This window comes from Colossoma macropomum, unplaced genomic scaffold, assembly GCF_904425465.1.
Source record: "Colossoma macropomum unplaced genomic scaffold, Colossoma_macropomum, whole genome shotgun sequence".
In the NCBI taxonomy this organism is placed as follows: domain Eukaryota; kingdom Metazoa; phylum Chordata; class Actinopteri; order Characiformes; family Serrasalmidae; genus Colossoma; species Colossoma macropomum.
Window position 1 is genome coordinate 12336686 of NW_023494790.1, and position 26339 is coordinate 12363024.

The window sequence follows — 26339 nt, forward strand, 5'->3', positions numbered from 1 at the left end:
CATGCTGAAATGGTTGGGTTCGTCTATTGTTACAAGCTTGGTGTTATATTGAATCCTTTTCAAAAAGGTTCTATATAGAAGCATATACAACTCATTCTCCATCAGTCTGTAAAGTCTGGTTCTTCAAGGGTTCTTTGGTTCTGTTTCGAGCCATCAGTTCTATATAGAAGTGCATGCTTAAATGGTTGTGTGCATGATGAAATAGTTCTTCAGATTGGTGGAGAATGTGTTGCCTGTGGTCCTGTATAGCACCAGAAAGGGTTTGTCTGTTGTTACAAGCTTAGATTTAACAATAGAAGAACCCTTTTTGTCGCTATATAGAACCATTTTCGAAAAAAGTTTCTGTATAAAGGCGTATACAACACATTCTCCATCAATCTAAAGAGCCATTTCTCCATGCAAGCCATCAATTAAGCATGCAAATGGTTCTATAAAGAACCCATGGCACCAAATAGAACAATTCCGTTTACTAAAGAACCCTTGAAGAACCATCATTTACACACACAACCTATTAGGGCTGGATGATATTGTTAAAATTCGATGTTTTTATTTTTGAATATTCTATCAAATGTTATCTTGAATATTTTGATATTATGATAAAGAAGGATTATACACAAGATTATTGAAGAAAATTATAGACAAGATATGTTTTCGTGTTAATTACATAAATACATCATTTGTGAAGTCCTTTATTATTATTATTATTATTATTATTATTATTATGACGACTCTTTTAAACAGAACCTCAGTACTATAACAGAACAAAGCAAATGGAAAAACCTCACTGCTTAACTTAACTTTATTGTCATACTAATAGCATGAAGTGTTATTGAGAGGGATCCTGCCACATTTGGCAACCCTGATCAGGTTCCTGAGACTGCTTGTTAGTGATGCGCAGTGGAGGAGAAAAGAGAAAACAGTGTCTTTTCAACTACATTGTCCTTAAAACGAAAAACAGCTTTTCTGGTCAGCGCTGCATTACTGCCCACTGCAGTTTCTTTCTGTTCTGGACTGACGGCTCACTGACCAGCACACTGCCATTTATTCTGGGAAATAAACGATTGTGTATAAAGGCGTATACAACACATTCTCCATCAGTGTAGAGCAGCTGGCAATCTAGAGCGGTAGGAGCTTTAGATGAACTGCTGGTTTAGCTTCATAAAATACTTTCTTTCCTTCAAACTAATATAAATGATGTACAGATGCTGAACAGTAACTTTTACCATCTTTCGTGAAAGCAGGTAGAAGTTCCAGTTGCTTGAATTGCTTTTCCATTTCCAAATATTATCACTACTGAAATTATCGAATTAGATTGAATATTCTTTGCTGCCCTTGAAACAACGACACAACACAGATTGCTGTGTCTGTCTCTCTGCCTGCCTATCTGTGCCCATAGACCAGCAGCGGTATCTCAAGGATTTTTAGATCCCGGTAACATCCGGTTCAGGATTTCGTAGTCAGAATGCGCGCACACACACACACACACACACACACTCAGCAGAGTGAGGTGAGGGTGTGTGAGAGATGTGTATAGACAACTGCATCAGACCGAGTGTGTAGGACAAGTTGTGCTGGTTGGACAGCATGCATTGATTTCACCTAGATTGCAGCTGCACTTCAGGACCAGAACGATTTGTTCATCCGTCTTGTGCTCTGTATCAGTGTCTTTATGTACTGTTCAGCAATTCTGTTACATGTTATAAATGTTCCTTACAGGGTCCCCTTTAGCTTTGATGTCCTCTCTTCAGTCATCGCTGTACAGAAGATTATGCCACACCAAGTGTCGGTGTAGTTTGTGGGGTTTGCCAAAGAGATCTATAAGGAGTCTTTAGTAAAGGCAGTAAAATCATGGCAACCCTGAAAACCAGAAAATGTTTTTTTTGAGCTGTTCGTTCGCAAAAGTCCACACCAGAGGGTTTTTTTTATTATAGAATTTTTCCCAACTGGTGCAGTAGGTTTCACATGCAACAGCTAAAGTGCATAAAATTCTTTGATTGGTGAGAAATTTGGCAGACACACAAACACTCTTTACGTTTGCTTCCATTAGTGCCTAAAACAAAGTTTTTATTTTACCTTTCTATAGTCTGTTATACAGGGTGATTCAAAAAGATTCATCCAATTTCAAAATGATTGAATTCACTTGTAAATCATTACAGAACAATGCAGTAAACTGTAAATGGTTTAAGTGAGCATAAAGTTTATTATGTAATTTTACAAGTTGCTCATCCTTTGCCCAAACTGGGGATGTGTGTACTCGAGTGCTCTGCTAATTTTTTGAGGGATCATTGTTTGAATACCCAAAATCGCTATTCATCATGTTTCATCACGAGGAGGTCTATCAAAAATGTATTCCACAGTCTATGTGACAGAATCAGATGCTTTATTGCTCTTTTGTCATTATTAGAAGCAGCTTGTAAGTACAATCATCTGTACATTGTGGACGCGCTGCCTTATTTATTGTGGAACATCATAAAATTGTTCCCACCTGCTGCAAACTGAACCAGGGCTCTATTGGAGAGAGCCGGGTGGACAGAGGTTCAGTTGTTTGGTGGGTTCTGCGATAGGGAGACTGCACACCCGTCACTATGATCTGAACTGAAGAAAAAACTTGGTCCACACCAAACTAGGCAGGTGAAAAAGCTTTGGTGATGCCACATTCATCTGTGGCTGGGAGTCCAACAAAGCATTACTGTCCTCTGTGTAGTGAGTAGGGTGGTCCTCCCTTTCCCCCTCACTGCTCAGCTTGAGTCAACACATTCGTCTCTTAGCTGATGTAACAGAGTTGGGTAGTTCTCATCACAGTGAGCTGTTCAGTGACGTGTTGGCGGCAGTTTGGAAAGATGCGGTGGTGCTTCATGTGTCTCAGAGGAAGCACAAGCTGGCCTTCATCCTCCCAGCGTGGTAGCGTTGTGTAATGGGGGAGAACTAGCTAGCGGGTGGGACTTGGACGTGACTAAACGGTGGAGGGGAAAAACGACAGAGAAGAAAATGGTTCATGATCTGTGCCATTCAGATCATGCTGTACTTGCCTCCACAAGGATGTATTATACTAGATTTTCTATATAGGTATGTAAATATGTTTATTTATATTATAGTTAAAGAAACTTTGTTTTATCGAGCACCGAGTATTGTACAGTATGTGTTTGGTTTTTGGTATTTTGAAGAGCCTTTTTGCTAGGACTGCACATCTGGTGTTTCCTGTTTGACCAGCTCATTTTACGTGGAATAAATGCTAATGTGTTTGCATATAGTTGACAGTTCAGTGACGTCACTGTACAGCGATTCTGCTCGGCTGGTCTTGGAGTGACTGCGCAGTTTGTAAGCTGTAGTTCTGGCTTTAATTACCCCACTATCACTGCACTTAAACAGTCGTGAAGTCATCCGTCAGTTTCTGTTGGGAAAGGGAGCAGCCCATCCTGGCCTGCGTGTATTATATCACCATTACTTTTTTTTTTATTGTCTTTTAAGGCAAGAGTACACTGACAAGACAAACACAAACTGCTTGGATTGTCATACCCGTGTTTAAGTGTTGCAAAACACCTCTTCCCATCTGCTCCAGTTCATTTTACTTCTAAGTTCTTTTTCTAATCGTTATAAGGACGACTGCAAACTTTAATCTTTCTGTTTGTTTGTGTTTGTCTGGTCGGTGTGCCCTGGCCTTTAGAAAGCAGGCTCAGTGTTGATGTTGTCCAAGACTTGTGAGTAGCCAGTGGCCTTTTATTAACAATTAACCCAACAACTGGTGCTCTGTTACGCTGTCATGAGCGAGTAGAGCCGAAAATGTCTCACTACACAAACAGCAGCTGCTGTGTTGACCAAAGGATGGGCAAGCTGGGTTTTAATGCTGTGCTGCAATCCTTTTACGACTTCAGTTTTTAGAGGAAACTCCCAAAAGAGGCTTTTTGGAGCAGCATATAAAGTTAACTGTACGTTTTTGCCAGGTCAGGCTCTTGTGATTTCATCATGTCTGCGAGTGCAGAGAAAAAGGCACCGAGTATTAGACCAAGTTTATAATCCTGTTATAAAAAAGAAAACAATAGAAAACAATACAATATTTGGACATGACTTGGATTTGCGTTGAGTTTTAATGTCTGTAATTCTGCCATTGGGTGAGGAACAAAACCAAACGGCCTTCTTTCCTTCTGTCAGCTCTGCTCTACATGTCCCCACCAAAGATATTATGTCAGTGTTTCTCAGCCTGGTTCTCAAGGCCATAGGGCTGAGGGAAAAATATAGACAGTCTGGGGGGGCCCTGGAACTGGCTTGAGAACCACCGTATTATGTAATGCACCAAATACGTCACTGGCTGTAAGTTCAGTTCATCATCAATGTCACTATTGCAGAATATCAGCCCATCTGATGATGTAAGATCTAAACACGTTATACACATCCCACTATTACATCCAGTAGTAGTAGTACTAGTAGGAAGAAGAAGAAGAAGAATTGTGCTGTCCACCTCAAACCTAATAGAATTAAGGCTGAAATTTAAGTCATTGGATCAATCACTATATCACAAGTAGACAGACATTCAGATCTAGTTTTCTGATCCTGCATTTATACAGTCAGAAGTTCATAGGATGTATAGAAAATACAGCATAATACAGCGTTCACATAGGTCGCTGATGTTGCTGATGCTAACTGAACTGTATTGATTTTTCCTCAAGCCAAAGTACCTGAGGCATTTATTAACTGGATTAGTTTTAAGATCAGATGCAGGACTAATAAAAACTTTGGGGGTCCTTTGAAATAGGAAATACGTGTTGTGGTATTATACTATGATAAAAAGAGTACGTTTGGAGAAAATACTAGCCTTCACACTGCGGACGTCACAAGTAGGAGTGGTCTATTTAACTGACTCTAATCAGGTATTCAGGTTTAGGTTGCTTCGTGACTTTTGAACAGAAATATGACTCGAATAGAAGGGATACTGCTGTTACTGTGTAGCCAGACCAAAAGATGTGAAGTATAAACTTCTTTATATAAATGTATTTATTACTTACCTGTTAGCTTTTTTCCCTAATTCCACTTACTGGTGGTTTCCCCTCTCACAAGGCTCCAGTTGATCTTGGAGTGTGAAGACCAGCAGGAAACATTTTTAAACTGCTGTTCATACGACACCATATAGCGGCCAAACATGCACACAGGCGAAGGTTGACTACCCGGTTCTGTTTTTATGTGCACTAGCAGATGCCTACTGCCTTAGATTGACAGTGGAAAGGAGCTGCAGTCATTAGGACTGCAGTCATGAGCTGCAGTCATCAGGTTGAAGTGGCACAAATCTGATTTTTTTTGCCCTGATGTGACTCAGATCTGATGTTTTCAGAGCTGTGTGGACACGCAAATCTGATCTTTTCAAACCCAACATGAGTCACTTTCATATGTCGAAGATCGGATACATATCCAATTTGTGGCCATGCAACCTTAATGTGACGCTCAGATCTTCTCTAATGTGATGGTCAGATCTTAATTTTCTTCTCAGCGAAGCTCGTTCTGCTCGTTAGTTTGTTAGCTGATGGCGCACGCAATTCATTCACGGTCATTTCAGGACGCCGGTTCGTTCACATTAATGACAGTCACTTAGCTAAATGAGTGTGAACCATTGTGTCAGAGAGATCATTTGAGCAATGAGGCTTGTGATGTGAACGTAGCTTTTGTGTACGGGTTCTTCACTACTCAGTCAACTGTACAGACTAACAGTCCAGAGAAACACAGTGGTTTTGGTCATATTTGCAAGTTAGTATGATTTGTTGTATTTTGCTACTCCGAAACACGAGTGCTTGAACGCGAGCGTGTTGGTAGGATGCTTTGTTAGATGTGTGACTGAGAAGGCAGAGCGGATGCAATGCTATTGATGCTAACTACTCCTGCTAATGCTAACCAGGTTTAAGAACTACTAGAAACAGTGAAAACGTGTTTCCCTGACAAAAACGGTGGCACATCATCCAATGAGGAGAAAAGGCCCTTGTGTAGCACCCAAGTTGTCCTCATGAGCGTCCAGCGTGATCCACTTGTTAGCTTTGTGGCAGCCTCCGTTACTCATCAAACACGAAATATCTACCAATTTTCCTCAGCAGTTTTTGAATAATAGCTGTTCCACTGCATGCTGTTGTAGTTTTGTGCAGCACCAGTGCTGCTTCCTGAAAAGATAAACTTACAGCCCTACCAGATTTATTATTTTCACTCATGAATTCTTTGCAGAAAGATGGGAAAAATCCCCTTTAACCTAAAGACAAACTGTAACACAACATGTTACATGACTGTCATTTTCTATGTATGGGGAGAAATAACAATAACAGTAACCATGTGTTGGAGGTGGTGTTATCCTCTAATCTATTTAACCATCACTTGAAGGACTTAAGAGGTGAATTTAATCATAATTATTACATAATAACTACCATGTCATAAATGAATCCACAAAGAATGATTTTTTAGCTGAATGTCTATATTAGCATATTAGCTAAGAGACATTCCTCTTTGTCAGGTTTTCGGACTCTAAGATTTCATTGGCATTTCCGCACATTAGCTACATTCTTTATTAGCTAGTTTGCTTACTGGAATTGCATCCATGTCCACAAATTGTGAATTAGGGGACCTGTCACAGTATCAGAGTGAAACAAATCTACCAGCCAAGTTCAGGTATTTACCAGCAATTAAGATGTGGCTGGTGTTAAGTTGCTGTCCTCCACAGGTATTACAATGATCTGTAATAAGATGTTATAAATACACAGAAAAAAAATTCTCCGTCAGAAAAAGGCAGCCAACTAGTTTACAAGTGGTAGAAATTCAGCACTACTTCCGCTATGAATGGACATCCTACAAAGATCAGTAATCCTCAAACAAGAGGCAAGGATCCCTCACATTACAGCTAAGGATCTGTTTATCACTGCTTTTCAAAAAACCTCACCACATGTTCCAGGTTTGCTACATATTTCCTGTATGTTAATCAGCAGTGCTTGAACAGAGAGGCCTGAGCGATGTAGGCTGTCCTGTCAGATGAGCAACTTGCTACCCAGAATGCAAAAATGATATACACTGTGATACGTTGTGTATTTCCATTCTAACGTATTGTAGTGTGTGGTTTTGTACAGTTGTATTGTGGCAGGCATGTTTGCTTGTGTATAGCATTTTAGATCAGAACATATAAAGCATTTTTTTCGTTCTTTGTTTTGTGAAGATCCCAGTCTAAAGCCCCAAATATTGTACCTTAATAATATTAAATTATTGTTGGCATATTAACATAAGACACATTATTCTAGGGATGGGTGATATTGCCAAAATATACTACTGTGATACTTCAGGAAATGTTCTCGATACATGATATGTCACTGTTTATTTTTTCAGACATTTCATTAGTTGGAAAAGAGAAAAAAAGAACCGGTAGTGCTACATTTGAAAAATTACCAAATACCAATATCAAAAACTGTGATGATTTTTATTCAATATTGCCATACTGTGTTAAACTAAATCCAGTTAAACAGACCTAATTTTGCACTCTTTACAATGAAACATGCTTTCTAAGTATTTGAATTGTTGAATCGAGACGCCACTCTATTGTATTGAATTATAAATTTTGTGAATTGTTACTCCTAAAAGCTAAAGCTAACACTAGAGTGAACTGGTGCAGAGTTACCCTGTGTTCACACTGGCAGGCAACAGAGCGACAAGTGACCAGTTCCTATGTTTCCTATGGGAGTGCGCAATTTTGTTGGTGTGATTTAGTCACCAGTGGCAAATGGTCCTGCAGCAAAGCAGCAGCTCGAGTTGAGATTTTCTCAGCTTGTGAATTATGAGGTGGTGAGGGGACATTTCAAACAATTGGCTCCAACAAATTCTTCTGACGAATGGTGACACTGGGGTCTGAGGTCCCCAGCTTCTACTCTCTGAACTTATTGTTCCTATTGGCGTTTCCTTCCTGTTCTCAACAGTGTGGCGCTAACCTTGAAAGAGGGACTAATAACCACTGTTTTTTTCCTTTCTTGTTCTGTATGAATGGTGGCATTTCGATATTATCGATAATCATGATACTTTTATTATTATATTTTTTTTTACTAGAAAATATCAGGCCAATTATATTTAAATATCGCCCAGGCCTACTCTAAAGGATTTTGCTAGATTCTCGTTTTTCAAGTCACTGTTTCTAGAGTTTAATGTGACTTTACAGTATATGTTATGAACACCTTGTATACAGTGAAAAAGTATTTGCCCCAGTCCTGATTTCCTCTGTTTTTGTATATTTGTCACAGTGTATATTTGTTAGTTTATACAAAATGTAACGTAAGATAACAACATGGAGAAGGACAAAACAGTTTCAAATGAACATTTCATTTATTGACAAAAAATTGATTGCCCACATCCCCTCAAACTCAGTAACTGGAGTCTAGACTTTCTCATCACTGTGGAGGAATTTTGGCCCACTCTTCTTTGCAGTATTGGTTTATTTCAGCCACATTAGATGTCTTTCAAGAATGAACTGCCCATTCAAAGTCTTCCCACGTCATCTCACTGGGGTTTAAGGACTTTGAATAGGACGCTCCAAAACCTTGATTTTGTTTCTTTGGAGCCGTTCTGAGGTGGACTTGCTCTTGTGCTTCCGATCATTTCTTTACAGCATAGCCCAATTTCGCTTGAGCTTCCAATCACTGACTCATGACGGGACAGTCCTCCTGCGGGATTCTCCTGGTAGAGAGCAGAATTCAAATGTGCTTAAATGGTTAATTAACTAGGGGGGCACTTGCTTTTTTACACAATGCCAGCTTTTTTTTTTAAATCATCACTTAAAAACTGTTTTCTGTTTGTAGTTGTCTTTGTCTCTAATATTGCTTGAAGATCTGAAACAATTAAATGTTTTAAATATAAAAGTAAAGCCAAAATAGAGGGAGGGGCCCAATACTTTTTTTCATTGCAGTAGCTGTTAGGAATGTAAATGAATAAAAAAGTTCCTATTTGGTCAGTGTCTGATTAGTTTCTCCTGAAAGCAGACTTTTCTTCTTCAAAGATTGGTAATCTGATTAAATGAGAGTTGACATTATTAGTTTCAAACCCATTAAGCATTGAAAGCGTGACTTTAGTCCTGCAAATGTACTTTTTAAGGTAATGACCCATTGATTCAGCTGCCCGCTTGATTTCTCAGGAATGTTAGCATGTCAACGTCAACACAGTCGACTGTAATGTAAAGCATTTACAAAAAAATGCAGAAATTCTTGATCAGTGATCAGTTGCTTTCTGTTAAAGATGTTTTTTGTTCTGTCTGTTCGCAGGGCCGCTGTGACTGAGGCGTGATGTCTGCCAAAGCCATCTCAGAGCAGACGGGGAAAGAGTTCCTGTATAAATACATCTGCACCACGGCTGCCGTGCAGAACCGCTTCCGTTACGCCACAGTCACCTCCGAGACTGATTGGGAACGTCTCACACAGGATCACCCGTGGCTCCTCACTGAGGTCAGTTTGTATGAGTGCATGAGAACCATGTAAGTTCTTGCTGATTTAATTATTGTCTCCTGTGTGAGTGGATTGCAAATCCTTTGCGAAAGAAGTTTGATCCTCCTTAACATAAAGGCTACCACACACCACTTGCCAGATGGACAACAAAAAAAGTAAGCACTTCTATCAATCTTCAGCATCAATGTGGGGCAACAGTCAACTTTCAGCATTGGACACTAATATTGGGCTGTATGCCAACTCATTCAGTATATTGGTCAAAATTCCTACTCAGGTTTGTGTTTTGTCATTGCCGTTAAACCACAAATAAGCACAGATAACGCAACATGCAAACATTGCAAACCACACACTAATTAGCCCTTTTAGCCATATGACTTAGGAATGTTTGTTGTATTTTAAATAAAAATGGAAATGCAGCAGCAGTCCCTCAACCACCTCCCGCTGTCTAGTCTGTTGCATCTGAAGTAGTGCACTTTGTTTTCAAGGCAGGCAGCAGACATATGTCTGATCTTTTAGATTAGCCTTAGCCTTACATTGACACTAGACTGATTGTCACATATCCTCTTGTACCTACTGACTCGGTCAGCTGCATCAGACAGTGCTGCTGCCTTGAAGCCTTATCAGTGCAGCAAGCCCTGGACCAGCTGATACAGAAGTGTGATTGACTGTATTTTCCAAATTCCAGCAACATCTGACAGTCTCGAGTTAATGGTGCACTTGTATGAGACAAATGACTGGAGAAATTAAAGGTGGCTTCCTATTCGAATTTCTTGTTCCACCTTAAATGATGCCTCAGTTACATTCAGGAGCCTGTTCAGGTACCAAAATATAACTGCTGTTCTATTTAAGGTAAAATTTTGAAGCTTACAGCTTGTAGAAGTTCTTTGTTGTTCTTGGGCCTGCGGGGCTAGTGTTAGATAGCAGTATTGACGTAGATTTATCGGTTTATTGTTATTTTTCATAGTAAAGATATTTCAGATTTAATGTGGTTGGTAAAAATTACTTACTAAAAAGTGGCATATCCCTGTATATTAATGTTACCCTACAATGGATTACTTAAGCATCTTATGTTTGTGTGTGTGTACATGTAACTAATGACTGTCAATAGGATTGATCCTTAGCTTTTTTTTTTTATCTGTTTCACAATCCTGATTTATAGGTTTAAATAATCTGAGTGTCGGGAGATTAGATTACACTATGAAAGACCAATATCAAAACATTAGAGATTAAATCACACAGGCAGGATTTCTGATTGTGTTTAAAATAATCCCTGATGCAAAAACAATGTTATGATGTTGGTCTTTCACCGTGTGACTAATCTCCTCTGCAGCGTTTTATGGCAGTTATTGTTTTACGAAATGTCTTGCTAATTTCCTGTTCTGTGTTGCGATGGTGACACCTTTCCATCTTTTTCCCTCTGTGCAGCGACTAGTGGTGAAGCCTGATCAGCTGATTAAGAGACGGGGGAAGCTGGGATTGGTGGGTGTGGACCTGGACCTGCAGGGTGTCCAGGAATGGCTGAAACCACGCCTGATGAGAGAAACCACAGTGAGTACAAGGGAAATAATTGAGTTTCAGTTGATTTCAAAGTATCAAAAAGAAGTGGAAGTCTGCATTCCTGAATCATAATTTTCAAAATGTATTTCCCATATTTAGCATAAATGTAGGTTAACTATGCAAGGTCACAAAAATAACTGTAAACTGTGGTGGTTATAAAGGTTTCTGTTCTAGTTAATCAGATTGATTTTACGGTGAATGAGCCAAAATTCCTCTCTCTAGTCACTTTGAATTGTCTTTACTTATTTGCAGTTGCTGATGAACTTAATGCCAAGTTGTCTGGCGAGATATGACTGTCAAAATAAAAGTCACGGATGAAGGTCAATGGAAAAATGAAGATTTAAATGTATGAAAATGTCTGAATGTTAGAAACCACCGTTCCAGGCCAGGAGGAAGTAATCTCATCATATGCATTGTCTACCAAATACATAGTAGAATATGCCATTTCTGACCGTAAATGAAAGAAACAGCAAGTGTCTATTTTGGCTTGAATAAAAATTTTAAAATGCATGGAAATATTTGCAGATATCTGACAAAGTGGTATGTTTTCTTGATGAGCTGAGGAGCAGAAATATGTTCTTGCATGAGGTAACTGGATGGGCTGCTTCAGATGGCAGACTTTGTGTTTTCTCTGCATGTGGACATTGTGTAGAATGAATAAGCTAATAATCACTTAGTTTTGTTACATATTAAAAGAAGTGAAGTAAGCTGCTAGTTTAGCTTCCTGGCTACATGCTGCGACCCACTGCGGCCAGTTAAGGAATTCATTTTTGTTACAGGTCAGAATGTGTAACAACGCTGCCGAAAATGTTTTTTTTGGTTATGGCATTTTTGGTCAACCTCAGTGTTACAATATTTCTGATGTTCTAATTCAGCTGTTTTTACTGTAAGTTTAAGAAATGTGATCATTGAGAAAAGTCTTAGTTTACAGTTGACTGCAGGTAATATCAGTTGTATTAGTGAAAACTGAATATATCAATCGGGCCCTGATTCAGATATAATCTAAAAGAATTTTTTTTCATCACTGTGGCAACATATCATCATACTGTCATACTTGACCGTCAGAATAAGCTTGTGCAGAGCGAAGAGTTTTATTTTTGGGTGAGACTTGGACACATGAATACAGCGGGTAGGGTGAAAATAAGAAAGAACCTATTGTTTTGAGTTACTGTGCCTGGACTATCAGTCTTAAGCACAGTGGCGTCAGCAGACTGGAAAACTTGTTTATCTGCTGTTTTCTGTGCCATCTGTAGTCATTTATTGTAAGTTACTGAGGCTTCAAGGACAGTCGAAGACCACGATGCACAGTTTACAGTTAGCATGTTGAAAAACTCTGTTCTTATGTCTCTATGTATGAAAAAGTCTATTCTGCTTTCCTTGATTACATATAAAATATACTCAAGTTCATGTCCAGCCTTAAAAAACAAAAACTGTTCAGGGAAATGAGATGAGCTTGAGGTGAAGCTTGTGTTCAGCTAAACTGTTTTAAGGGCTGTTTAAAAAATATGGGGATCTTCTGTTTTTTTTACAGGTGGGCAAGGCAAAGGGCATCCTTAAGAACTTCCTCATTGAGCCATTCGTGCCCCACTCACAGGTAATAAACTCACTGGGACATGGAGTTTGGTGATATACTGAGCAAACATTACAAATGCACTGTATCTAAATGTGCCAGGTTGTAATGCTGTGTTTCCTGGATGCAGTAAATAAGTAAAAACGTTACACTTGGCTTTTAGCAGTGTGAAGCAGGGTTGGTTGAGTTGGATCAAGATGATAGTTTTGTGTTTTTTAGTGTAATGTGTTATTTCTATATTAGTTTTAGTTTCTCTGTGGAAGTCTCTAGGGCCCATTTCATGAAGAAAATGAATTTCCTTTTAAATGAGTTTAATTGTATGTAAACATTGAGTTCTTCAGTCATACAGTTTCCCATTCATGTGTGGAAACTAAGTTGTAACAACCTGTTTTGAATTTGATGTTTTTGCGATGACATGAAAACCAGTACATTTTAATGTATTCGTCATACAGCATGTGAGTTGTGCCTGTTTATGTTAATGTGATATGAAGTGTTTCAGCTTGACCTGCGTGTTAAATAAGGCACAATACAGGGCAGCCAATCAAAACAGAGGTAATTCACAAGGCCGTCATTAATAGACCGTGTCCCTTTTTAAATTAATAAAAATCTGAATTTGTTGTTGATAAGTTGGAAAATAGTAATGTTAAAAAATGAATTATGTTTTTGGTGCATAAACCCACTCAAACGTCATATACAGCAGAAGTGTAGGATATGGACCCTTTTTCTAGAGTTCATGTATAAATGTTCAGCTATGGCAGTGTTAATATTAAGTATGCGCATATAGTATGTGTCAGTCTTTTCTCTCTCTTTCTCAGGAGGAGGAGTTTTATGTGTGTATTTACGCCATGCGGGAGGGCGATTACGTACTGTTTCATCATGAGGGTGGCATGGAGGTTGGAGATGTGGACTCCAAAGCGCAGCGACTGCTGGTGGGCGTGGATGAGAAGCTCACTGAGGACGCAGTTGCTGAGCAACTGCTGGCACACGTTCCAGATGAGAAGAAGCAGTGAGTATCTAGCCAGTCAGTGCAGAGTGCTAGAGAGACCTCAGTCCAATATGGGTCTCTGTTAGACTCTTGAATGATGTGTTACTGACTGAGCAATTAATTTATAAGGAAGACCCCAGGTGTTCCTTTATCTTTGAGAGAGAGAACATCAAGCTTCACTGGTGTTTTTGTCCATTCATCCACTGTGGGAAGAAAACTTAATGCTGTGGGTCTGAAAGAATGTTTAGCTAACAAGAAGCCATTACTGAGAAAAGGAAATTGACCAAAAAGAAAAACATTTGCAAATCAAACAAAGAAGCTGCTGGTGTTCTCAGAATAATGAATTGGCCACCCAGAATCCAGACCTCAGTGTCACTGAATGTGTTTGATTATTTGGATTGTGAGAAGCAGAAAATGTAACCAACTTTAAAGGCTGAACTTCAAATTTCAGAGAACTTCAAAGTCTTCTGAAATGAATGTAAGCTATAATTAAGGCAAAATGTGGGCACATTAAATACTGAATTTTAATATTATATTATTTTATCCTGAAACATGAGTAATGAGTACTTAATGGCCATTTTGACTGGAAATTAAGTAAATACAAATTATTGAAATGGAACCCTGACTGTTAAGATAGTTAGGTCTGTATAATATAGTGTACATGACCAACACTATTAAATCTATTTTTTAACCCAAGCAAAATACAGTGATGGTCTACTATTGGAGGGTTTTCCTATTTATTCACCATTAACAACATTTTCATTTGGTTTGTGCATTATATTTTAAGAGTGATATACATACAGTAGTTTAAGGCATACAAATCTTAACAGTCAGGCTTACCTTTAAATTATACTTTATTCAAGTTAAGCTCTGGTGTTTACTATTCAGTCTTAATATTGATCAGTAATTTGTTTGTTTGAATTATTGTCCATTATCCTTTGAAAGCTGTAATAAAATTGCAACATTGTGCATTTTTGTCCACAGGGTTCTGGCCAGTTTCATTGTGGGACTCTTTAACCTGTATGAGGATTTGTACTTCACATACCTCGAAATTAACCCGCTCGGTAAGTGCTTTGCTTTCCTTTTGCATTCATCTCTTGCTGTCTGTCTTTTGGATTCTCAGCAATCACATACAATAAAATGGTTTATAAATATTACATTGACATTTCCACAATGTTAACTGCTTGTTCCTTGCTTCCCTGAGAAGTCTTCTGTTGTGTTTTGAGGGGTGAGATGTGCTCTACGTAAAAGATTTTATTGTGTTTCAGTCGGACTTAAACACTCTATTTACCTGCACTCATATGTAAAGTGCACACTGAAGCCTGCGTTTACTTTTATGGCGTTTAGCAGACGATTTTACTCAGAGCTTCTTTGTTGTACACTCAGAGAACGTATCCTAGGTAGTACAAAATGGGTCCATCGTACCCTTGAGCTAAAACACCGCCAGAAACAAGCCAGTGCTGATACCTAGAAAGAAACATACAAAATACAGAGTTGATGCATAGCATCTGTGCAACTAGGTATATTTCAGTAAGTGCTTGATTAGTGCTTCACAAAGAGATGATGGCGATTAAAGATGCCATGGGACTCTGCTGTTTGGACAGTCAGTGGAACTTTGTTTCACAACCTGTCCTTGTCCTCTTGTACATCTTAAAGGATGGCAGTTCAAACTGAGCCGTACTTGAAGCTCAAAGGGCTCGAGGTACAGACTGAGTTTTGATCATTGCAGTTAGGTAGGGAGAGCTGGTCCGTTTTTGTCTTTGTAGGCAAGCACCAAGTTTTAAATTTGTTGCAGGCAGGTACAGGAAGCCAGTGAAGGGAACGCAGCAGTGGAGTGACATGAGTGAAGATAGCAGCTGCTGGTTGTGAGAGCTAGGTGTGGTTGATGCAACCATCAGCTATGTGTCTGAAACATTACTTTCAGTAGTAAATTGGTTATTATCCATTCTGTTTTAGCTCATTTCTGTTTTCTAATATCCGACTCTGAAGTTTATTCTGTGTAGAGCAATTATATTTGCATACTGTTCTTTGTTGAGGTTTTAGTAACAAAGCAAAAAAACAATTTTCCCTTAAATTCTGTTATAGTATCAGTATTATTCTGCTACTGTAAGCTCCTTTTCAGAAAAGCTCGCTCTGTAGCAAGTTTTAAAATGTAAATTATGTTGATGAAGCCATATATGTGCTATAAGGCTTATGACCTCAGACCTTTTGAGCATGTGTTAACTGCATTTAGTTGAAATTGTCAGCAAGAGTGGCTAAAAATTTTATACAGTTAACCAGCTATACCTAACTAGGTAGTGGCAATCAGTTTTGCATTCAAATAATTATTTAAAATAATTTTCTACTCATTCAAATAATTACTTCTCAGGTTTAGGTGCTATAGTCAGAACTTCAATGCAGCATCAGTGTCTGCTGGTATTTTGGTTATACCATCACTTACAGTTTATAATCAGGAATTAACAGTTACCACCTGCTTAGATACAGGGTAATTTGTCAGGTAACGTTTTGTCTCTGCTGTAGCAGTTCTTATTTATGTGTGTGTCTGCTTTTCTTGCTGTGCAGTCGTCAATGAAGAGGGTGTGTACGTTCTGGACATGGCCGCTAAAATCGATGCCACAGCTGACTTCATCTGTAAGCCTAAATGGGGCGACGTGGAGTTTCCTCCTCCGTTTGGAAGAGAGGCTTACCCTGAGGTAAAGGAACAAACCTCCACACACATACTCATGTACTCAGAGTGGGGTTGGGAGGTGTGTTGGTATAAAATATCTGTTGATATGAAATGATCTTTAAATGTTATCAGTTTTTGATTACAAAAAACTTCAGTCACTGTTCAAAACTCGTATTGCTCTCATTTTGTGCAGAGTGCCGTAAGCCTTTACCACATAATTTTACATAGATTTGGCTGATATCGTTTATTTGGTGTATGAGAAGACCCTGAGTGAAAACTGTGATAACCAGCCCCCTTTAACTACTTTTTTTTTGTGCATGTGTGTGTTCGTAGGAGGCCTACATAGCAGACTTGGATGCTAAGAGTGGTGCTAGTCTCAAACTGACTCTGCTGAATCCTAGAGGACGCATCTGGACCATGGTTGCAGGAGGAGGTGCATCGGTGGTCTACAGGTGTGCCAGATAATATAACATTTAACATTTTTCCACTCAACACAGATTGTTTATTCTTCATTCCTTTTCTATGACTTCTTTGTATTCCTCTCTGCATATATATTTCTTAAAAGCTGTAGAAATGGCCTATATGTTAGTGGTTCCCAAAATGTTTTCCTTTTTGACTAGGCTTGCTTAATCGCTACCCAGTTGGTTCAGTTAAGTGTGCCAGAAACGTTAATCAGATAACATTTTGATTGTAAAACAGTTTTATAGATACTTATGCTTTATTTACATTCAATTAAATATCTATTAAATTAACCTAAATTTTTCCTAAAAGTGAAGCTAACCTTTACTCTGGTCCTAAACCAAACCCTGATTTAAACCCTGACTCTAAGACAGTTGAGAACCAGTTTCACTACACAGTTTGAACAATGAGTTAAAAGGGCTACAGAGTACTAACAAAGTTGTCATGAAAGCCTTTACATATGTCTGCCTATATCAGATTAGCCCCACCCATTCACACTGGTGTTATAAGGACTGTTTAAGCCCGAACTGCTTTTTGAGAGGGCAACCAATCAGAACAGAGCTCATTTACATGTGTGTCTTAAAGGCGCTGTAACAAAAACAGCCTGTTTAAAGTGAGCTCATGTAAAAACTAATTATAACTTTTTTGTTACATATACCCACACAAACATCATAACTGCATAACTGCCCAGGAAAAAATAAAATGCAAAAAGAATATAGAATATGGTCCATTAAAAGAGAACTGATTTCTTTAAAATGTCCCTGTAGTACAATTCCTGGAACATGTCTGCTTCCAAGGGGCATAAAATGACTAATGTTTGATTGAATCTTAAACCCTAGTGTTAGTGCTGTGCCGTCTGCTCTGAGTAAGATGTGATGGGTTTTTGCCATGTCTGCTTAGTGACACCATATGTGATCTGGGTGGAGTGGATGAGCTGGCAAACTACGGGGAATACTCCGGCGCTCCCAGTGAACAACAGACGTATGACTATGCCAAGACCATACTCTCACTCATGACCCGTGAGAAACACCCTGATGGTAAGAGTGTGATTATAAGAGAGAGAACAAAAAAAATAAAAAGAAAAGTTTTTATAGAGAAACAGATCTGACTGATAGTCCAAAGCAAATGAAATTTTGTCACAGTTACTTTTTAACTGTATAGTTTTTAATCAGCCATTTGAACGTTTTCTACTGTATCATTTGTTTTTTATCTTTACATTTGTGTTCTTTTGACAGGAAAAGTATTAATCATCGGTGGAAGTATTGCTAACTTCACCAACGTAGCAGCTACCTTTAAAGTAAGGGTCTTCCACAGTCTTACATTGCATTTTGTAATAAAATAGCAAAAAAAAATTAATAGTATTAGTCAAGTGGTTACTGATTGTTGCTTGTTAAATGTCTGGTGTAATATCCAAAGTGTATAGTCAAAAGTAGCCCCCGACTAATGTGTCATTTGGCCAATAATGATGATCTGCAGTTTTAACAGTAATCAGCGACCTCCCGGTGATAGGGTAAAACCTTAGCTGGTTGTCCCACAAGGGAACCCAATATGTCTCATCCTGTTTAAATGCATCAAAACAATACAGGCTGAAATCTGAACACGAATTTTACCTGGTCAGACCCTCTAAATATTTCAAATTTGATATATTCCTTTCAGGATACTCATATAGACAAACAAACTATTACTTTGTGAGTTTTTTAATGTCTAACATGACACCATAGTGCCTGTGGCAGCATGTTTGGTCTGGGGTTATTTATTAGTCTCACACTGTTTAATGGTCTCTTTGTAGTAGTTTCTATAAAAGATTGTATTTTAATGGACCATGTATTGGACCGCCATGCCTCTCCTTTCCTGTTTAGGGCATTGTCCGAGCCATTAAAGACTACCAGGGCCCTCTGAAAGAGCATGAGGTTACCATCTTCGTCCGTCGTGGAGGGCCGAATTATCAGGAGGGGCTCAGGGTAATGGGAGAAGTCGGTAAGTGGTGGTACTGATCTTCCTTTTTGCTGTTTTCTCATACAAGCTATGCAGTATGTCCAAATATTTATAGGACCCTAATTAGTGAGGTAAATTTAGTGAATATTCATCATAGAAAAGCATTACCACTAGAATGGGATGATCTGGGGCAGCTGCACACGGGCCTAAGGTCACTTTGCCAAGAATCGACTAGAGACGTGTAAAGCCCCCCAGTATTGGGCTGTGGAGCAGTGGAACCTCTTTCTCTGGAGTGATGAAGCTCCATTCAGTAGCATTGGGATGAGTTGGAGTGATCCAGAACTAATCCCCCAACATCAGTACCTGACCTCACTAGTGCTCTTGTGGATGAATGCAATCAAATCCTCACAGCAGTGTTCCAACATCTAACGTAAAGTCTTCTCAAAAGAGTAGGTGCTGTTAGTTCAACAAAGGAGGACTTATCTCCCGCCTGCCCCAGCAACATAATCATTTTCCCTGATGGGTCGCTAATGATGTTATCTACTGTGTCTTTGTCCAGGAAAGACCACTGGGATTCCCATTCATGTCTTTGGCACAGAGACCCACATGACTGCCATTGTTGGCATGGCACTCGGCCATCGACCAATCCCCAACCAGCCTCCAGTTGCCGCCCACACAGCCAACTTCTTGTTGAACTCCAGTAGCAGTGCTGCAGTAAGTGTGCATGAGTTTGGGTGTGTGCAGGTGTGGTATCTACACTACCCATCAAGAGTTTGGGTACAGCTAATTTTTCAAACTCTTTAAATTCATATGAGTATATACTTTATCAGTTTATTATAAGACATTAAACGAAAATGGTTGAATGGAAAATCATAATAACAGAGCATTCTACTAGTAATGAAAGTGAAAAACAGTGATTAAAACGCTGTTTGAGTTCTTCGCTTTACTGCACTGGTCAGTACACATGTTCATGCTTTTCTTTGGAGTCCTGAATTTTGTTTTTTTGTCAGAAATTTTCATTTCGGTGCATCAGGAATAATAAAGCCAAAGCAGATTTATTTAGAGGAAAACAATATCACGCATGTAAATATATGTAGCAGCATCCATGAGAGTCCTACTTTGTGAATAATGCCTAAATAATAAAACACATTTTGTGCCCTTGTTATCAGCACCTGTGAGCCTGATGAAGTATTTTCAAATTTATTAACTAAAAGCTGATTTATGCTTTGCATTTTTTATGCTTAAATTTTCTAACATTACTTAATATAGTTACCTATTTTTTATGTGATCTAATATAGAAGTAAGAGTGAGAGAACTCAAAATCTCTGTCTTTTCACATTTAAGCTGGCCACGACTATCAGGATTTTGTCAGGTGCATTCTGATTGGCTATCCATACTTCTGTACACAAGCTTTCACAAAGCACTTGCTCTTTGCATGTTTTTAACAGTTTATTCCTCTTGGTCTGTGCCTGGTCATTTTGCATGTCAGTCAGATGACTTTTCCCTGTTAAAGTAGATGGTTTTTGGCCATGTTTAGTGAAAAAAACGCATCGAAGTCTGGCAGAAGTTTGGCTGGTGAGACTACCCCAACTTGTCAGACAGAGTGTACTCATGATTTTCTGATAGTTCTACTATTCTATTGTAACGTTTAACTTCATCAAGGACTGTGCTTGACTGCATAGAGTTAGTTATACAAAGTAGTAATGATGATAATAATAAGTAATTTAAGTGTGTTTCCTGTAGAGAACGTGTTAATTTATTTTCACTGAGAAGATGAACAGAACATGTAATTTGACTGTAGGTCTTTTTGCATAAGACTATATGTGCGTGAATCTTTATTTATTCACTCTTTATTTCATTCTGCTTGTAGACTCCAGCAACAACCAGAACCGCATCGTTCTCTGAGCACAAACTGACCAATGATGTCACACCTGCTAAGAAAGCCAAGCCAGGAGGTCCAGCAGGTAACTAGAGACCAGCCATCTTCTACCAAAAGAGACACAGGCTTATTGGCCTGGATTAAATCATACAGATCTTGTCAAAGTGATAGGAAGTTAATATCACAAATCCAGAGTGTTCTGAAATTGCGTTAATTGAGAAGCAGCCGGAGAAAAAGACCTTCAGTGCTGATAACAGCACAGAAAAGAAAAATGTAGCCTTTCTTTAAAAATCTGGACTGAACTGGTTTGAATGCTTAGAATAACCAATTAGAGAGTTTTCACACTGGCAGAGAATGCCATCTTGTAAAGCTCAACAAAGGAGACTATTTAATTGGGAGATGCGCGCAATTTACCCAGTTCCTCCAGTCAGTAATGGTGATGTTCTCGTCAACTCTCAGCTTAGTCAGCTAGGTTAGTGTGAATGGTTAGTGATGGTCATTCTTCCCAGTCACTGTTGAAAAGCTGAGCATTAGGCAGGTAGAAGTAAATATAATAATAAAAACAATAATAATAATAATAATAATAATAATAATAATAATAATTATAAACACTGGAGGTAGGAATAGAAGAATATCCAAAAACAAAGGCACATTTCTCTCCTTCTTTTCCACTTGTTCTCTCTATTCATTAACTGACTTTGTTCATCCTTTTTCACCCTTTCAGTATTCTTCTGTTTCAGTATTTTTAATTTCTTGCTCTTCCTCTCTTTTTCCATTCTTCTGTACAACCCTCCCCTTTTCTTTCTCGTTCTTTCTTTCTTTCTTTCTTTCTTCTTCTTTCTTTCTTTCTTTCTTTCTTTCTTCTTCTTTCTTTCTTTCTTTCTTTCTTTCTTTCTTTCTTTTTTTCTCTCTATACACACCTCTAAGCTTCCTCTTTTTATCATTCTTGGCCCATGAAGAATATGTTCAGTGCAAGTGTCCAAGGTAAGAGTTTTAGGGTCATGTCATTTCCCTTTTTCCTTGCTCTTCCTTTTCTCTCTCATTCTTTACTGCCCCCGTTCAGTGCAGATAAAGGATATTTAGACTAAAGACTGTAGTGTATGTTAGGCCTGACACATTCATTACATAATCATCTGATCGCAGTTATTTAAGCTGACTGCAATTATTTTCCGTCCCATCTTTCACAGTCATATATTTACATAGCAACAAGCAGAATGTGGGTTGAGGTGAATGTATACAAATAAAAGAAATCAGAAACTGCGTCATAAGTCTAACATAAACAGCAGATCTAACTGCTCACTGGTGCTATAACACGCTTAAGAGGGCAGCAGTCAGTAATGTTTGTTTATTTGAGTTCTAACTAGCTAATGGGCAGATAATTTGTCCGTTATGCTGTAACCTTTAGTTATAGTTTGTGTGTGTGTGTGTGTGTGTAAGTAAGAGAGAAAGAGAAATGTGGCTAAAATTTGCTGTTTATTACCAGGCATGATCAGTATTCTGCTGTATTTTGTGTATTTTATAAAACAGGATTTCGCAGTTAGCTGGATAACTTAGAGAAGAATTCCATTTTTGTTTATTCAAAATATCTGTATAATTCAGTGTTTAAGGTGTAAACAGTCATTCAGAGTAGTTTGATTGAAATGCTTCATTCTATGGAAACTCAATGACTCAGATTTCTTTACAGTGGTGGTGATAGGAACCAGGGGTTGTGATGTTCACAACACAAATACAGCCATTTTATTTACTATCCAAAACACCAGTGAACCTATACATGTCTTCTGAGTTTTATTTGTAATGTTAATCTTGGTAAAATAGTGGCAAATCTGAAATAATAATATCATCTGAAGACAACATTTTGCCTCACGACACCCTGCATGTACCCCTCCACCACGAATGGATTTTAAAAATTCTGTTCAATTACACAGGGCTCAAGACTGTTCTATTTTTAGCGTACATTTTTTTTTGTTTTGTTTTTTCCCACATCGGGAACTGACAATAAAAATTCTTAAAAAATGACATTAAGATTATGTAACATTGAGTAACATCCTTTGAAAACCGTTTCACCTCTCGTTCTGAAAATTGTTACTACAAGTGTGTGTATTTGTGAGCTCCTACTGGTGTGGGCTCATGGCCAGTTGCATACTAATAGCGCCCCTTTTTGGAGAACCTTCAGACTACATGTGCTCTAAATGTCATATCCACGTGCTTCACATATTAAAAAAAAACTTAAAACTTAAGACAACTCTGAGTAGTGTAGAATACAATTAAAATTTCAGCTTTTGCAATTTGCAAATTGCACTCTTTCATATAGAGATTTTGATATAAAAACAATTCAACTGTCAGCCTTGGTTCTCTGTCAGTTTCTTTCCCAACAATGGCGATTATCGCCTTTAAAGCATCATTGTGGTAGAGTTTATCGTCAGTCTTCAGTGATATTCGGTTGCATCACCTGGTTGTCCAGGCCCAGTGCTAATATGACCAAAGGACTGTATGTTCCATTTAAGATCCTGGAGGTCTTTTTGCTTTTGAATTTATTTGGCTGTGCGGCTGAACTTTTGTGTATTAGTTAAGGGTTTTTTTATTTTCAACATTTATTTTGGTTTGTTTTTGTTGTTTTTGTTTATTTTTAATTTATTTTATTTTTGTGGTCTCTGTGTTGTGTGGTCAACAGAACTACAGAGCACAGCAGACAGGAGTGGAGGTAGGAAAGAGCATGTCAGCTTTTTCACCCCTCTCTCTCTCTCTCTCTCTCTCACTCACTCTCACTCTCACTCTCTCTCTCACTCTCTCTCTCACTCTCTCTCTCTCTCTCTCTCTCTCACTCTCTCTCTCTCTCTCTCTCTCACTCTCTCACTCACACACTCACTCTCACTCTCTCTCTCTCTCTCTCTCTCTCTCTGTCTCTCTGTCTCTGTCTCTGTCTCACACACACTCTCTACCTGTTTTTTCTGTCTCGCTCTCAGTCTGTCTCTCTTTCTCCTTTTGTCTCTCTGTCTTGCTCTATTGCCTTTCTTTCTCTTGCTCCTGTCTTTCTCTTGCTCCTGCCTTTCTTTCTTTCTTTTTTCTTTCTTTTTCTTTTTCTTTCTGTCTCTTCTTATTCTCCCCCTCTTCTCCTTCATTCTCTTTCACCCTCTTTCCTCCCTTTCTGTTTGTTCCTGAGTTGGTGTGCTTTTCATGTTATCATGGTAACTGACTGAGAATCTTTTAATGCAAAATCCTGAATGGCCAAAGTCAGCCACGTAAACACTGGCAGCCCAATCTGAATTTTCTCAATATATATTTTTGTCCAAATCCCCTTTTGTTCTTGTATATATCTTGTGTATGCTAATTGTGTGCTCAGTCAGTTACCGTGGTGACATACGCCTCCTTAACATTTTGCAGTGTTTCCCCTCAGACGGGTTCTAAAAGGACTCATGTACAGCTTTTTCATTGAACAGAAATTATCTGGCTGATTGATTAGCAGTGCCAGCAGTCTGGTCTGTTATAATCACATCTTGTAATCAATCAGTGTGTTTTAATCAGTCAGTTTGAGGGGGCGTTTGGTGGTTGTGGTTTTGGTATACAGTGGTTGTGCTTCAAAAAATAATTATGTGGTATTCCTAGAATGTTTAAAGGTGCAATAGGTAAAAGTGTATAGTGGTCAGCAGAGGTCCTCTGCAGAGTTTCCAGACAGGGGGTGCAAACCAATTAGCAACTGTGGCTAACAGCGTATAGTGGAACACAGACGAACACTGCTGTATATGTAGTCAGCTAAATAGCCAGTTATCTGGGATAATGCCAAGTTGGATTTGCTTGACAGGTGCTGTGCTTTTTAGCAGATCACACTGAGGATCGATTTGTTCACAGTGTTAAGACATACACATACTATCTCTGTGTGGCGTGAGTGTCGAAGTACATCTTGCTTTTCATTTCACTGCTCATGTTAACTGGACAGAGCAGGGGGACAGTGTGTACACACGTGCCACTTAGCAAAGCTGTGAAATAAGCAGAACAGAAAACTGAATAAAAAATTTAAAAAAGCAACTTAAAGTGTTGATCCTGACATCAGGAGATCGCAAGTTCAATTCCCGCTGATGCTATAGCCATTCATGACCAGGGGTCCAAGAGAGCACATTTGGTCTCGCTCTCTCTGGGTGAGTAAGATCCCCGCCCCCCCAGCCAGCACAGCCAGCCTAGCCAGCCTAGCGCTTTACATGACTCGGAGGAGGTATGTGTTAGACTTCACCCTCCTACCAGTGGTAGTATTGTGTGATAGGGGAAGACCTAGCTAGGTGAAGGTGGGTGAAGTTGAACACTACTAAATTTGGTAAAAAAAATGCCCAAAAATCACCAAGAAAACCTCCGCAAATTAATGACCCTTATCAAGCAGAATGCTAGATAAGCATTTTGTGCTGTATTCACATTTCCCGGTAGATCTACCAGTCTGTAAACAATAGTTAAGTAAGTAAATAAGTCCAGGAGCCCAAGAGAGCACAACTGGCTGGGTAGGTAGGATGACCCCGCCTTTCCCCCCATTACTTTGTGTGAGCGGCAGTGCGAAAAGATGCGGTGACGCTTCACAGGTCTCAGAGGAAGCCTGTGGTAGCCTTCGCCCTCCTTGCACTGGTGATATCGTGTGACTGGGGGAGTCCTTTATTAGTGGGTGGAATTGGAAATAACTAAATTGGGGAGAAAATGTTTGGGGGAAAAAAAAGTAAATACGTCAGAAAGCTGCTGAGGGTGAACAATTTGCAACAACAGTTTTAAATTTTATATTTTTATTGTACAAAGTAACTGTAAAAAAGGCCAATGATATTTTTGCCAATGATTGTCTATGGAGATTATACAAACTGTGTGCAACTGAATGTCTTTGTCTATGTCAGCAGTAGGTGTACCTTAAAGTAGCTCAATTCACTCATTAGAAGGTGTGTCTGGATACTTTTAAACATTTTTAGTGTTTGATCTGCTTATCAGTAATAGTAAGATTGTAAAAAAATAGTAACTATTGCACCTTTTTAATGTAAATTTTATAGAGGTTATGGAGGAGCTCTCACTCTTGTATAATGGTCATATTCTGCTCACGCAGTTCTCTGTTCACATTGTGACCCTTTATATTAACCCAGTGTTTCCCAACCCACGTCCTGCACATTTTGTGTTTTCCTTCATTTAGTCCACTTGATTTGACTCATTAAGGGCTCAGCTATACTTCTGCATCTGCTTGTTAACGAATATCTGCAGGCACTGTGCACAGGTGATTTTGTAGGCTGCCAACAAGTTTGCACATAATGCTAGCGTGCACTGGATGACAGATGACAGCCAAAATGGAATATTTTAATAACTAAATCCTCTATAAACAAATGAAGATGAACGTTAATTTTTAACCCAAGAGAGGATTTTCTTCTACATTGTGTTGCATTGTAGGGAAAGAATGGAAAGATAAAAGGCACATTTTTCTGTGATAAATATGAATAAATATTTTGATGGATAACATAAAATAATAAAATAATAGATAAACTAATCTCCCTTTAAGTAATTCATTGGAGGGAGATTATTGGTTGATGTAATGTCAAAAAGGGTTATGTAAAGGCTTGCAGTGACACACCTTCTCAACTGTTTGATTTGCTGTGCGCTCTTGTTTGTCCTAAGCTAAATCTTTCTCTGCTCAGCCAACCAGCACTTGCTTGATACACTGCACCGCAGATTCAGACGTGTAGTTGAGATTTTGAAGGTACGCATGTTGGCTCCTCTTTAAGCCTCTGCGAGTTATTCTTGTCCATAAACCACCTTCTCTGCATCTCTATGCAGAAATATTTACAAGCAGAAGTATAAATTGGCCTTAACTAATTAACAAGTTCCTCAAGTGCTGGATG

The 26339-nt window shown here is 38.7% G+C and overlaps 1 protein-coding gene across 3 annotated transcripts in view; it reads left to right on the forward strand.

The window, feature by feature from the left end:
- The window catches only part of aclyb (ATP citrate lyase b), a 39714-nt gene that overhangs the window by 1027 nt on the left and 12348 nt on the right, over positions 1–26339 (forward strand). The window contains exons 2-15 of one of the 3 annotated variants that reach the window (XM_036572133.1): positions 9258–9437; positions 10863–10985; positions 12526–12588; positions 13380–13570; positions 14534–14613; positions 16112–16242; positions 16551–16669; positions 17577–17713; positions 17912–17973; positions 18536–18653; positions 19171–19325; positions 20482–20575; positions 21418–21474; positions 23162–23191. In XM_036572133.1, coding sequence (XP_036428026.1) covers positions 9279–9437; positions 10863–10985; positions 12526–12588; positions 13380–13570; positions 14534–14613; positions 16112–16242; positions 16551–16669; positions 17577–17713; positions 17912–17973; positions 18536–18653; positions 19171–19325; positions 20482–20575; positions 21418–21474; positions 23162–23191 — 1519 coding nt within the window. In that variant the 5' untranslated portion in view covers positions 9258–9278. The remainder of the gene's footprint in view (positions 1–9257; positions 9438–10862; positions 10986–12525; positions 12589–13379; positions 13571–14533; positions 14614–16111; positions 16243–16550; positions 16670–17576; positions 17714–17911; positions 17974–18535; positions 18654–19170; positions 19326–20481; positions 20576–21417; positions 21475–23161; positions 23192–26339) is intronic. The other 2 variants (XM_036572134.1, XM_036572135.1) reach the window with 2 other exon arrangements.